The following is a 15,187-nucleotide window of genomic DNA, read 5'->3' on the forward strand; positions in this document are numbered from 1 at the left end:
AGCATGACTAAACTGCTTCTGGCGCAACAGAACACCATGACAGAAACCAGAGTGCACGGAAACGCTGTTTACCTTCCATCCGCAGCATTATCTATTTATCTAATTGCACTGGTATGTTTTTGAACTTCTAGGTTGGCAGGAGCTGGGACAGAGGAACGGGAGCTCACTCCTTCACAGGGATTATTATTAATCATAATCATAATAATAATTTATTTATACCCTGCCCATCTGGGTTTGAACTGCCAACCTTCTGACTGGCAAGCCCAAGAGGCTCAGTGGTATAGAATCATAGAGTTGGAATAGACCACAAGGGCCATCGAGTCCAACCCCCTGTGTTTAGACCACAGCGCCCCCCGTTCCCTGCTTTGGGTCAACCTATCACTGGCATCTGGGTCCCAGAAAGTTACCCACAAAAGAATGTAGCTCTCACACTAAAAAGATTCAGTACCCCAGCTTAATTAATTCATTAATCAACATGCAGCAGAAACGTGCCTTATGTTACTACTATTCTGTCCTTAAAAGGAAACAGATGACTGGTGTTGTAACTAAGGGAAGTGGGAGTTGCACAAAATAATACATTCATGTTCAATATTTAGCTGTCCAAAAAGAAAGATGCTGGTGAGCTAAATCCTGCGTAAACCTGCTGTGCTCTGACTTAAAACTCACTTATCCTAGATGTACTATAGGCATCTGCAACCTGGTGCTCTCCAGATGTTTTAGACCAGTACCCCCACAACCCTAGCCATTGGCTATAAAGGCTGAGACTGATGTTAGTTGTAATCCAAAACATCTGGGGGCCACCAGGTTTGGTAATGTTGTTGCTATAGATGCTTTTTTCATGGCCGTTCAGCTCAGAAGCTCCCTTCCCTATGATGATTTCACATGCTCCCAGACGAAGCTGTGAGTGACACGTAAAACTATCTCTGTAAATATTAGCTTTCTCTTCAGAGCTAAAAGCAGAGAGGATGATGCACTGAGCAATAGAAACCTTATTCATATTCAGAGGGCATTGCTGAAGACTGGGAACTGACTGTCCTAACACATACATATTCTATGCAAATCAAAATCACCAAAATATTAAGAAAAGGTATTATGCGATTTGGATCAGGGGACTGTGAAAATTAAAGTGATGAAGGTCATTGAAATGCCATTGCGTATTTGCCCTTGGAGTAATCAATAATACTGATCAATTAGCTACTCTGTACTCACTTTACTAATTCTGATTGCTTACTGTTATTAGCGAGTGCACCTGTTGTCATTATTGGAACTTGGATGGTATCTGGAACTAAACAACTGCAGAGATACACATAAAACGTAGCTAAGAAGACAGAAAAGGTGTATAGAATATGCACTGACTTAGGCATGCTGCTGCCTCCGCTAAGTGGATTCCTTTGGACTTTACTACACTTTTGAGATTGTGGTGGATGCTACGTGCAAAATACACACCCATTTACAATTGTGTGAATTCCATGTGAGCAGGTTTGTACGTGCACCATTCTCCATGTGATTCTGGATGCACACGAGCTTGTTGTCAATGAGGCTCCTGCCCGCTTGAACGTGCCCAATGCAACTGGCCAAAGGAAGCAAACAATTTGCAGAAAACTCTCGACAGCAACACATTTTCAAGGGTCTCCTTGAGTGCTCCTTGCTTATACAACCACCATAATGTCTCCCAGTGGTTTCCGTGTCAGGTCTGGCACGGTAGCATCTTTTCTGGGGTAGCCGACAGGTAACAGCAAGAGTAGCTTTTCATTTGTTGGACGCTCAAGCAGCACCCTTAGGCGTGGGCCGCAATTCAGGGGTGTAGAGGTAACCGTCACCAGACCCACATTCTAAAGAAGAAAAGGAAATACTGGAACACTCTAGGAACACAGCATCTATCACCTCCCTTATCTGTGCTCTATAAACTTCCTTCTTTACATGTTCACAAAAATGAATAAATGTGTTAGACTCTTTTCTCCTTTTTGCTATACATAATAGTTATTTTGGTGGTTCCCCTTCCCTTTATGTAAGGGGTAAAACTCTGCAGCTCATGAAACTGCTCTCATAACATCAAGCCATAACCCAGAAGTTATGCGTGATGACATACAGCATGCTTTTGCAGCTGTTTTAGCTCACCACATATGAGCTCACATGGTGCAGCCACAGAAGAGCTGGCTTTTAAAGTGTTGTTGTTTTTAAATTCCTCTCAGCTTACTGTGCAGCCTCAACCGTGTCATTATCTCCAATCCTAGCCTACCTTAAAGGATTGTTATAAGGCTGAAGTGACCCTCTTATAAACTCCACAAAAGAAGGATGAGAAGCAAATGTGACTTGCAATGGTGTGCATAACCTTATTTGAAGACTGGGGGCTGGGTCCCATTGAAACAAACAGCACAGTCAAATGCTTGAGGCTGACGTTCTAACAAGCCTGCTTACTAAAATACAGATCCAAAGACTTACTTTGGAATAAACGGAGAAGGGCCACAGTAGCTCAGGGATAGTTACGTGCTTTGCATGTTGGAGGTCCCAGGTGCAGTTAAATGGATCTGACTTAGTATAAGCTTCCCATGCTCCTAAGTATGTTTAGTATTGGAGCCCCAGTGGGACTTAGGCATGCTCAGCTTTCTCAGGTTTGTATCTAAATATATACTGTATTTTTTGCTCTATAAGACTCACTTTTTCCCTCCTAAAAAGTAAGGGGAACTGTGTGTGCGTCTTATGGAGCGAATGCAGGCTGCGCAGCTATCCCAGAAGCCAGAACAGCAAGAGGGATTGCACCTTTCACTGCGCAGCGATCCCTCTTGCTGTTCTGGCTTCTGCGATTCAGAATATTTTTTTCTTGTTTTCCTCCTCCAAAAACTAGGTGCGTCTTGTGGTCTGGTGCGTCTTATAGAGCGAAAAATATGGTACTTAGGTATACTTTATGTTACAGACCACAGTATTTCTCTGTGTGTTTTTGCTCAAACTTTCACCGCAGCCTATGCTAACCTAACAGTTGTGCCTGAGCATCTGCTTCTCTGTGTGGTAGTCCTAGGGAACTTCCAGACTGTTAAATTGACAAATTCAGATTGCGCACTTTAGACTTGATGCTCTTGTGCAACAAAGCCACTCCCCTCCATGGACCTTTTGCATTCAGGAAAATGACAAGCATTGGGAATTGCCTGATGCCACAATATCTAGCCTCTCTGCAAACAAGTCAGGATGAATGCTCAATAGAGAGATGGCCTGGAAATAACCCTAGGGTTCTCCCACTGGTGTTTTTCCTGCTCTGGGATACCTGGAAATATGGTCTGTTTCCTTTTAAGCCCTTCCCTGCCTTCCACACCTTAGCCAATGTGACCCAGAACACAATTTACTGAGAGGCTTCCCTAGAGGCTACTATCTTGAATACCTGCTGCACATTTCTTACGTTTCATCCACCTCTTGCTTTTCCCCAAATTGCAAGCATACCTGGAGTGCAGCGAGGAGGATGCCGCAGGCAATAGACACACTGATCTCATTGTAGTAGTGGGTTTTCTTTTTCCCATTTGGAAGCCTTCCATACACCTGCTTGAAAATAAGAATCAGGTAGGGAGCTGCATCCAAGTATTCTTTTATCCAGTTTGTCCTAGAAAAGGATATTTGTAAAATGTTATTTAACCTTTAGCTCCACATAAAATATTTGCATTGGCTAACCTTCCTCCCCTGGCTATATACAACACTGATAAGTCTGGCAGTCTGTGCTTTTCGGAATCAAAATATTTAGCAACTGGTTGCTCCTCATTTTTGGTCCTAATTGCTTCTAAAACATGTGCGTAGCTTGGTTGTAGTTTTCCCTATCTGCAATATAGGTCCTGCGTTATAATCTAAGGTTACCAGATTCTTTTCAATGAATCCGGGGACATTTTCAACTTCAATGTATTTTGTATGGGAACTGACTTGTAAATCCGGGGACTGTCCCTGGGAAACGGGGACATCTGGTAACCTTATTATAATCTATATCATTAAAAGCAAAACAAAAACAAATGGGATGTCACAAGGAAGCAAGATATTTTGGAATATTAATGCTACAAGCCCTTCCATCTTATACTCAGATTGTATGCTTGCGAAAACAAAACCATATACAGTATCCTAAATACACCATGATATCCAGTGACATCCGTTCCAAAGAAACCAAACCCTGCGTAAGTGCTGGAATCTCTTGGGTCTCTCACTGCTTGTGGGTTGGGCTGCACAAAACTATATATATATATATATATATATATATATATATATGCAGGTTTTGGTGTCCTCGGGTATCTTCCCGTGTAAAAGTTGGGGTGTCTAGGCGACGTTTCGACGAGGTCTCACTCGTCATCTTCAGGCTGGTGCTTTCGGCTTCTTGTTACTGGAACAGATGGAATATATATATATATATATATATATATATATATATATATATATTCCATCTGTTTAAAAAAGCAATACTAAGCTGCCAGACTTTTATGGAAAAGCATGTGTGTGTGGTCAGAGTCTTGGACTGGACCACCCACAGGTTACATTTTGCTCCTATTGCTTTTAGCTGTCGTAGGAGGTGTCAAGGATGCCTTGATGGACAGAAAGTTAGGATATAAACATTTTCAATAAAAAAATAAAGACATGGCGATGGATTGATGCTATTTACATAGTGAACCCTGAAGTCTGATGAAATTAGAAAAGTTCCCTTTTCCAGCTAGAAGTCGTTCCCTTGAGCTTTCTTTTTCAGCTTCAGAAAGCAAGAATGGAGTGTTAGAAATACATATTTAAACAGTGAAATAAGTGAGTTGCTTTTAAAGGGCAGCCAATCTCTCCAAGTCCTTTACTGAAAACCTAATCTAATCTGGAAACTTTCAGCCTAAGCTTTTCTAAAACAATTCCATCTCTCAGATTAATTAACATCCCTGGCACTTACTAATTTTTAGAAAATATATATGCTGCTCTTCAAACAATAGTGTCTGTTATTTATTGAAAATAATAAAAGAGGAATCAGCCACATACAAATAAAACATTGAACGGGAGCTGTGATCCTATAACCACTTATATATGGATAAGTCCCATTAAAATATATGTGACTGGCAAGTAAATCCACGGTTGAAATCAGGCTTAGGCTCACAAATGCTGACATTAGCCTTCTTCAAGTATTTTTCTGATTCAGTAATTCCATATGTGAGTGGGATACAGGCATCTTCTGCCTGCCTCATTGCTGTGACCTTCTATGAGCTGAATGGATGCTGCCTGAAGTGTCGACTTCACTTATGTAGGCTCCCTGCACAATAGAGTTTCTCTGATTTTACAAGGTTCTACATTGTACAGGGAGGCTCCGCAGATCAGACATCCGTTCATCAACTCATGGATGGTCAATGGGACACAACTAGCGCATTTGTACCATTGGCCCTCCCTCATATTCTAAGCTTAGAAGAACAACTGAAGATACCAAACCCTTTTGGATTTTATGCCACTATCTATGAAACAAGAGCTATGTATGCACACTTACCCATTTGTAGCACCAAAATGTAGTTTACCTGACTCTGGAATCATTCATGCTCATCCGCAACATGCTGCTTTCAATTTAAATTTATTCTGGATCTTGCCATCCACGTGGGTGGAATATGGTTAATTGATACATGTTTGAAAACTCTCTGCTTGATTAGGAAATTCTCCAAAATCTGCACTTCTGACATGAGTTGCCATATGTCTGGATTTTCCCCAGACATTTAAACGATTTCCACCAGGCTGCTGTTACAGACGGCCTAATCCTGGCTATGTCTGGGAAATTCCGGACATATGGCAACTCTGGGTTATCAATGTCCTTTCTGCACTTGCCCCAGGTGAATGAAAAAGTGGTGATTTTGATCTTAGTATACTCCTACACGCGACATCATTGCACAGATGTGAGCACACACACACTCTGCTAGGACTACAAACATCAGTTTTTATCTGTTTTCCAATGGATTCATTGTGGGATAATGCAGAATTTATCCGCACCAAATGTTTATATTGGGAATGAAACCACTTTCTCAAGAGGCACTTTCTCAGGGCAAAAAGAAAATGCAGTAAATCTAGATTGTGTCTGGACTACATAGAAATAAAAATACTCTGTTTCCATTGTTTCCAGAATAAAATGTTCTTTTAGAACATTAGAAGAGGGTCTTGGAAGAGGAATCTAGAAGATTCAGGTGCTCACCGACATATACTGCTCCTATACCCATTTGGAGATTTGAAAATTAAAACCAGCACCTTGAATTATATCTATAATATCCTGGATTATATCTATAATATCCTGTCCAATATCCTGTCTCTCACACATTTTGATTCCAGGCCTTCTCCAAAAAGCATAATAAAAGACATATTTAAGCCACAGAAGCTGCCTGGAGCAGTCAGTATCACACTGGTATTGGTACCTCAATCTTTTCAGGTCATTAACCCATTTGTCCCCCATCCTTTTTTTGTAGTTTATTTCTTCTTCATCTTCAATGATCTCCCGGATCTTGTGTTTTATTTCTGCATCTTGCACTACTACAAAGGTCCAAGGCTCCGTGTGTGCCCCACTGGGAGATGTTCCTTTAATCAAATCAAATAAATGCTCATAGTAAAGGAAGCTGTGCCACAAAAACATAAGGAAAATTAAACCTTTTGACACCCAGGAGATCTCACCCTAGTTCTTCAAATTCCATGATTTATTTGATTTTCATTGGAGGGGTAATGTGGGAGCAAGGAAGGTGTCTGTGGGGAGAGGAAACAAATTCTTATAACACACTTTGCAACCCAGTGCTGAAATGCAGCCTGAGACGTTTAGATCTACTCTAGGCTCTAGAGCAAGGATGGGGAACCTGTGGCCATTCAGATGTTACTGGACTCCAGATCCCATGTGCCTCAACCAGCACAGCCAATGGTCAGCTGCAGTCCAGCTGCAGGGCCAGTGATCTAATGCCAGTGTTTCTGGGCTGTGTCTCTTCCTGTGTGGTCCTTGGTTTCTCACATTACCCGGGTTGCATGCAAAGCTTCCCATCACACCAGCATAATGTAAAAAACATGTACACAGTTAGAATGCTGGGAGGGGATCCTTTGAGGAATATTGAAGTCAGCTGTGAATTTTGACACAAAGGGGTGCCCTCCTCCTCCTCTTCGCTATGATTCCTATTGCAGACATCATTTCATAATATCACTTGAACACATTTACCATAAAGCCAATGGGATACTAGAATGTCTGCCCAACGTTTTTGTCACTCCCAAGGAATCCATTCAGGCAGTGTAGTACCTGCTGTTTTAATCACGTTGTCAATGACCTCTCTTGGAACCGGCTCGTCACTTATAAACCGTACCGATCGTCTCTTATTGAGAAGCTCGTAGAAAGCCTTTGATCTCTTCACCATGTCTTCTTCAGTATATCGCTGGGTTGAAAAGGGGACGTGAGCAATGTTGTCATCTAAGCCTTGCCATTCACCACCATCATCTGAGTGGGGAGAAGGGGGGAGAATGTGGGGAGAAGGGGGGGGAAAGTTACCTATTTTCCAGAAGAGATTTGCTTAACTCGCTGTGAGAAAATTATTAAACATGTTTTTCTGATATATATCAATGTAAAGCATGATTGATTGATTGATTGATTAAATCTGTATACCGTATAACCGTGGGTCTCAGGGCAGTTCACAACACAAAACTACACACAAAATACATAATAGAAACAGAAACAACCCAGGAATGTCAGTCAACACGTTTCCCATGGATAAAAACAATCTCTAGCACAGCTCATTGCAAAGACAGCCCTGGAAGAGTGCAAGGGAACTCTGGGCAGAACACCTTATGAAAAAGGAGGTCTTCAAGCAGGGGAAGGTGGGACAGCCACCTGTTGAGGACATCTGGCTCTGGGTCAACTGCATCAAGATGAGGACTAGATTTGATGACCTATGAGGTCCTGTCCAACTCTTATGATTCTATGGAGTCACTGCCCCTCTATGCCTCTAGTGCTCCCCTACCCCTCCAAAATGCCTATCAAAATAACCTACACATTCTGATGGCATTGCATTTCATAGCCCCCACCAGTAATGGCAGAGATGTATAAATACACAGCATGATGATGTAAGGGCATGGGGGCAACTTTAACTTCACATTACAGCAGGAGAAGAAGAGACCCACCATTTTGGTTGGCAGTTCTGTCTTTTTTTGTAACAGGCAGCTCTGCACCAAGAATATAGATTAGGTAGAGATTCTGCAGAGACAAATGTGTGTCACTGTGTGGGAGGAGCAGTGCTTGGGAGTTGTGATGATTTTTGGAGTCCCAGGAAAAAGAACAAATAAAAAATGTTACTAATAATACATGCCATGAGTTATATTTTCTAATAACACAAATTGTGGTGGGACGGTTATAATTCGACCTTATAAAATCAATGAAAGCTGGTCTGCTTTGTAAACACTCTTTCCAGTGCCCTTGCAAACCCAGTAAATATGAGAGTGATATCGCCATTACTGTGTAAGCTATTTAAAAGAGATTAAAAATCCATTCTGAAAAGGGGTGTCCCATATAATGCAAATTTAATACTAGTAGCTGATATTGACTAGTCTAAAGTTCAAATTGGACCTGTTGTGATACAATAAGGAAGTGTAAAGATCTCCATTTCTTATTTTCTGGTTTGCAAAGTGATTATCAGTTGAAATGGCCACAATAAACAGAGTTGTGCAGCTTTGTCCTATATATGTTTGCTTGGGAAACAAGTCCCACTCATTCAGAGAGGTAGCCATGTTGGTCTGACGCAGTCAAAATAAATTAAAAAATTGTCCAGTAGCACCGTAGAGACCAACTAAGTTTGTTCTGGGTATAAGCTTCCGTGTGCATGCACACTTCTTCAGATACAAAGATACAAAGTCCCACTGTGTTCATCTTTACTTACTCTCAAGTATGCATTTTCTCATAATAATATAAAAGAAGAAAATGTGCACAGGTTTGAAACAGGAGAACAACATTTGGCCTGCAGCAGTGACATTTGTGATGCTAAAACAGTATGTTCTGCACCTTTTCCACTTAAAAAACTATTGAGCTGCTGAAGCTGGTAAAGAGTGTCTCCTTTAGCTGCAGTCAAAAATCACAAAAATTGCTTTGAAGCATTCTTAACCTTTCCCAAACTGCTACCTCACTCCATTAAGTGAGTCTAGCGACTCCATCCAAGCAGTTCAGGGGGCTCAAAATAATGGCCTGCTGGGTTAGAGGTATGTGATTTCATTGGTTTCTGACGTCTCTCACTCACACACCCTTCCATTGTCCTGAATCTCCTGAGCCAAATCCTAAGGGCATTCTGGAAATATATTGGTGCTAACTATGGTGTATATAGTTCTATGTGTTGGATTAATCTAGCTTTAAACCTATTCCTGAATCTTGAGTTATTCCAAGCAGCAATAGACGCATGATACATCTTCATTGATCCAACATAGCAGGAACAGCGAACTTGTGCTCTCTCCCCCCAAAGCAGTTGGACTTCAGCTCCCATCAGCCTCAGTCAGGATGGACAGTAATTATTAATTATGGGAGTTGGAGTCTGGCAACATCAGGAAGGCCATAGGTTCCCCAGCAATGTATTATCAAAACCACCAATGAGGACTTTGTCCTGGCAACAGAATATCCACACCACATTTCTTAATGTATCTCCAGTAAGACATGAAGTGAGAAAGGTGTTTGTAAAGCTGGGTGATTGACTATCAAGATTGCTACTGTTATTATTCTTGAAAAATAATTGTAGAAGAATGCCATCAAGTCTCATAAATAGATTGATAATTTCTATACCTCCCCCCTTTTTTACTAGGTTTAATTGTGTATGTTCCAAGCAGACGTGGACTATTTTCAGAATGTGAGTTAATGCTTAATTTAAAAGGAACTTTATAAATAAAATACTAAGCTGTAACCTTTACTGGGTTCCTACCTAGGCTTCCTCTGCTCTATGAAAAATCTACAGAGCTCGGATATAAAACTTTGAGTAAATCAAAACAAACCTACCATGTCACTAATGAATGGTATACATCCCACAATCCTGGTTGTGGAAGCTGCTTATTTTCTCTGACTACGATGGCTGCAGGTTTCCATCATGTGGGTTGCCTGACTCATCCACCACAAAGCTTTTAACATGGTTGACATGCAAAATGTTAAGCATTTTTTTTATTTTCTTTTTACAAATAATGCTTACATTGGACTTTGCATCCCTCCAACCTAAATCTGTTATTAACTCTCCCCCCCCCCCCATTTCTTACATTTGGATTTCCTACAAACCTTCATTGGCTAAAATACACATTTCATTTGAAAAAGCTTTCTCTTCCACTTTCTGTCCTCAGTCAGAAACATTAGCATGTGCATGCAACCCAGTTTAAAGCACAATATTGTGTAGATGCCTGTTGCACTCAGATCAGACAACCTGTCCGCCATGGGCAGGCACCTGCTGTGGGCACAAAAAAGGACCAAAAACTGTCCCAAGCAGAATGGTTTTTCCTTCTGCTCCCCAAAAACACTGCACAGAAGGTATTGTTCTGAGTTATTTTGAGCCCTGCAACTGCAAACATGGGGATAAAAGACTATTTTCTCACAGAGGTATTAGCTTAGCTGCTTTAATTTCCTTAGAGATAAAAGGTGCTTGACTGGCAGCGATCTTGGACTTTAATCAAGTGCAGCTCAAGCAGAAATTACTGTTCTGTTGATAAGAAGCAAAGTGTGTGTGTGGTGTGTGTGTGGTGTGGTGTGTGTGGTGTGTGTTTGTCAGAGGGGTGGGGAGAGAGAGAGAGACCATGCTAAAGGGCTTCAGGAATGTTTTGCAGTTGTGTGTTCATTATACAGCACACACAACTGGAGATTTGCCCATTACCTTTTACTTATAAAGTGTATTCTAATCTGAGGGTGGATATTTAGGGCAGCATTTTTTATTTGGATCATTTAAATTCCTAGACAGAGACATGGGCATAGCCGGGGGGGGGGGCAGAGGGGGGCAGCTGCCCCACCCTAAATCAAGTAAAGCAATAAAAATACTTAACTAACTGAGGTTCTGCCCCCCCCAACATAAAGCCTGCCCCCCTAATATAAATCCTGGCTAGGCCCATGGACTGAGAAGTAAAAAGCAAAAGGAGATATGGAAGAAAAAGAGAATCATTTAGGTGACACATAAAAAATGGAGACTTATTTCACATCGGACACTTCCCTTTGTTTTTGTTTAGAAAGGATTAGGGCACTCACTGTTAATTATTTAAAATCTACTTAGGATCACCAGCATCGCAGACACCATATAGCACATGTAATTGACATACTCTCCATCTAGAAAGCTCACGGTCTATGTTAGGCAGACTTACAAGGCAATTCTATACATGGCTTCTCAGAAGTAAGTCCTGCTGAATTCAATGGGGCTTACTCCCAGATAAGTGACTATAGGATTGCAACTGAACTGTTAGCTTTAATGCAAAATTATCCACTCTTTGTGAGTTGAGGAAGAAGTGAAAATCCCCAATCCATCCAGGGCCAGACATACATAAAAGCTGTACTTAGATCTGGAACCTCTTTCATGAACCCTGCAAATTTCTTTAACGTGGTTTAATCAGTGACACGTAGAATCAGTTTCAATTGGTGACGCATATAGTGTTACTGTTACAGATCTTGTTCCTCACAGCCCATATAATCACCATTGCTTATTTTCTCTTTCAGAATCATCACTACCTACATACACTATACAGCCATAGAGGAGGCCCCACAGACAGAGATGCTGCAATTACCACTTTGGGGTCCTTTTCTTGGACCCCATTGGCAACACTATGTCAAATGAAATGCACACAGTTAGGAACTCTCACTAATTTTCTCCGTCACTCCAAGATACGGGTTTTTACTGCTCTTGAGCCACAGGTGACTCCCAAGCCACCTTTCTAATTCACCCTTCCTGAAATAAATATATGCACCCAAATTCAGCTGCTGTTCAAAATGCAGACTTCTCCAAATTGTGGGTTGCAGTTCTCCAGCCAAATAATGTGTACAAAAATGCATTTATTAGAGGAGACTGTGCATACAAAGGCATGCTATTAGTGAAGAAAGTAAACAAAAATGCATTATGTTAGAGAAAATTGCTTGCAAATATGCATATATTTGGCAAAACTGCAGACACCAAAATAGCATATTAGTAGAAATGGGCACAAAAATGCTGACAGATCTTCCTGGGAACTTCAACAATCCACATTTCCATATCTGTTTCAGACTGGAAAAATGAGAAGCTCAGAGAAATCAAAACTGGCAGATTTGCCATTGCCTAACTATGAGCAGGGGTGCGGGTGGCGCTGTGGGTTAAACCACAGAGCCTAGGGCTTGCCGATCAGAAGGTCGGCAGTTCGAATCCCCACAAAGGGGTGAACTCCCATTGCTCCCTGCTCCTGCCAACCTAGCAGTTCGAAAGCACATCAAAGTGCAAGTAGATAAATAGGTACCGCTCCGGCAGGAAGGTAAACGGCGTTTCCGTGCGCTGCTCTGGTTCGCCAGAAGTGGCTTAGTCATGCTGGCCCCATGACCCGGAAGCTGTACGCTGGCTCCCCTGGCCAATAAAGCGAGATGAGCGCAGCAACCCCAGAGTCGTCTGCGACTGGACCTAATGGTCAGGGGTCCCTTTACCTTTACCTTTAACTGTGAGTAACCAAAAATTGGCTTAACCCTGGGATCACATCTTTCTTTTTGTCCAAACTAGAGGAACATCAGCATGCAAATGCTGAACTATTCTCTTTTTTCTTCCTCCTCTTGCATACCTTCTTCATCCACAGGCAGATCGGTGCTGTCTTTTAAGTCTTCATCCACCCACGGGCGAGACTTTGTCTTCTGGCTGGCTTTGCTCTGCTCTTTTTTGCTGCTCTTCCTGCTTCCTTTCAGTATTATTACAATCAAGACACAGATTATTGCTACAAAGACAGGAGTTAGGGGAGAGAATGCCATAGTCCGCACTCAACAAATGCTTCCCTTTCAAAAGAGTGAGAGATTTGATGAGATCGAGACTGAAACGCACAGAAGGGGTGGAACTAATGGCGCATTGAATGAAAAAGAGCAATGTTCAGCTCTCTTGGCTCCCTGCAGCCAGGAACCTTTCATAACTGTTTACACAAATCACTTGCTCTTCAACCTTCAGCAGTTTCTGGATACCTTCCAAAGGCTGGAAGTATTTATTTTAGCCCAGTGTTAGTTAGACCTTTCTGAAAAAAATTGACTCAGTGTTAGAGTGCTCAGCAACTTTTTGACATATCAAAATTTAAAAACTGAATTGAGTTGGACACAAAGGATTGTATTCAATGTAGCGCTAAGCAGAACATTCCATCAGGGCAAGGATTTCTCTGTGTGCAATGGAATGTACTCCCAGTCTCCTACATCTGCCTGCCCTAAATCTGTTCTGGGTTTCCCCCAATGCTCCAGAGCAGATTTGCAACAGTGCAGGCCATGCACAGGGGAAGGAGAGATGGATGTTTCAACGGTTCTCTCCATTCCACCAGGTTTCCGTTTTTCCTAGTATATCAATGTCATATTCTAAGACCAAGCACTCAAGTTCATCCATCTTGGCTCAGAGGCTTCTAGAATTTGTGAATAAACACTTGTGTACAGTCTCTTTCTTCAAGTGTGTTTGGCACTTGTTTTGACCTGTGATGCTCTGGCCTCTCTGAAGTGCTATCTTGCGTCCTTGCACGCTCAATGCCTACACGGTCCCTGTTTACATGTTCATCTCATTCTCCCTGACAACAGGGGAGCTATCACCATGGGAACAGGACACAGCTATAATGCCCTTGAAGGTTTCAAGGGAACCTCTCCACCAACCTCTCTGCCTTTTTTAGCTTTTCCAGGTCTGCTACCTTGGCCTCAAGGGAATGAACTTGTTCCCATAGTCAGGAACTCATAAAAGTGGTGACCATATTGCATGTGGGTTCCATTCCTGGCTCCCACACGCATTGGCGGAGTGCGCAGAAGCCTGTTACACCCCATTATGCCCAGTTATGCTCCTGTTATGCCCCGCCCCTGCCCCATCATGCATCAGTTGGACACATGCAAAATGGCCGCCGTCTGTAGTACCTTGGGCACAGCCACGACTTCTATCCTTCAGGGACTTATGCGACAGACAGTACAAAACCCTGGAAAGCTCCCACTCCCCTGCTGCCATTTTACCTGTATAATTGTTTTTTTGTAGGTTAAGTTACTTTATTGAGAAGCTGGGTTTTCTAAAAAAAAAAACCTGCTTGATCTAAGTGTCAGGGAGGGTCGGAGTGGAGCATTCAGGCCTCTTCACCTTGCTGCCGAATTTGCACGTCTGCTTAACTCGCCTTGACGCTTTATCAGCTGGAGCCAAGAGGCTTTGTCAGCGGAGGGTCCCTGACTGTACTTCTCACACAGATAACTTAAAAGTTACTTTCCCTGAGGTAATGTGGTGTTTAATTTTCGAGTGCAAAGCAAAGTGAAGACAGCTCATAATGCTTGCAAATCCCTTTCCTATTAAATCTTATTTGGTAAGTCTTTTCCCACTCTTTAATATTTTCTACTAAAGCATACACCAAGCCTTTATTTGAAGCGATTGCGTTACGTTGCTCTCCAACCTCACAAAACTCCCGCAATGCCCTGATTTATTAAAACTAGACTAAGTTTAATTAAATTCTCATACACACATTCAAACAAAGATCCCCTCTGGGGGCTGGTAGTGAGGAAGAGGCAAAAACAAATGATTTGAAATATTGCCGAGTGTCTCCCTTAAAATGCAGATTATTATTGCACACCACCCCAACCTCCAAGCAGGGGTTCCAGGGGCTTCCTCAAGGTTTCCTTTTGTGAATGAGGCACAGTGGAGACTGTGGGGTCTTCATGATATATGGCTTGTTTACGCATATATACAGCCTGAGCCTGCAATGCTTTTCCGTGCTTTTCCACACAGCTGGCAGAAAAAGTTGCACAGGGAGTAAAGCGTTACTTGGTTACAAACTGGTAAAAGTTCCTAAACTATTGTTCATCTGAAAAAGACAGAGGTTGGGTCAGGGCCGAATTTAGGTTTGATGAGGCCCTAAGCTACAGAAGATAATGGGGCCCTTTATATGTCCAGCTATCCTTTGTCAACAGGAAATTTTCGCTGTTTTTTGTGTTGAATATATGCTATAGGGTAATTTATGGACCTAATAGGTATCTAAAGCCATTTGACAAGCAGAATGTAGGCACCCTATAAGGAGCAAAACAGTGATATTTTAGGGA

The 15,187-nt window shown here is 42.0% G+C and overlaps 1 protein-coding gene across 1 annotated transcript; it reads right to left on the bottom strand.

The window, feature by feature from the left end:
• Positions 1–1,195: 1,195 nt before the first annotated feature.
• IYD (iodotyrosine deiodinase) lies at positions 1,196–12,978 on the bottom strand. Its single transcript, XM_028723657.2, has 5 exons — positions 12,724–12,978; positions 7,238–7,432; positions 6,381–6,540; positions 3,433–3,589; positions 1,196–1,832 (listed from the first exon to the last, which is right to left on the bottom strand). Exons 1-5 carry the CDS (start codon positions 12,905–12,907, stop codon positions 1,650–1,652), a joined length of 879 nt encoding a protein of 292 aa, XP_028579490.2. The 5' UTR covers positions 12,908–12,978; the 3' UTR covers positions 1,196–1,649.
• Positions 12,979–15,187: the final 2,209 nt, after the last annotated feature.

This window comes from Podarcis muralis, chromosome 3 (genome assembly GCF_964188315.1).
Source record: "Podarcis muralis chromosome 3, rPodMur119.hap1.1, whole genome shotgun sequence".
In the NCBI taxonomy this organism is placed as follows: Eukaryota; Metazoa; Chordata; class Lepidosauria; order Squamata; family Lacertidae; genus Podarcis; species Podarcis muralis.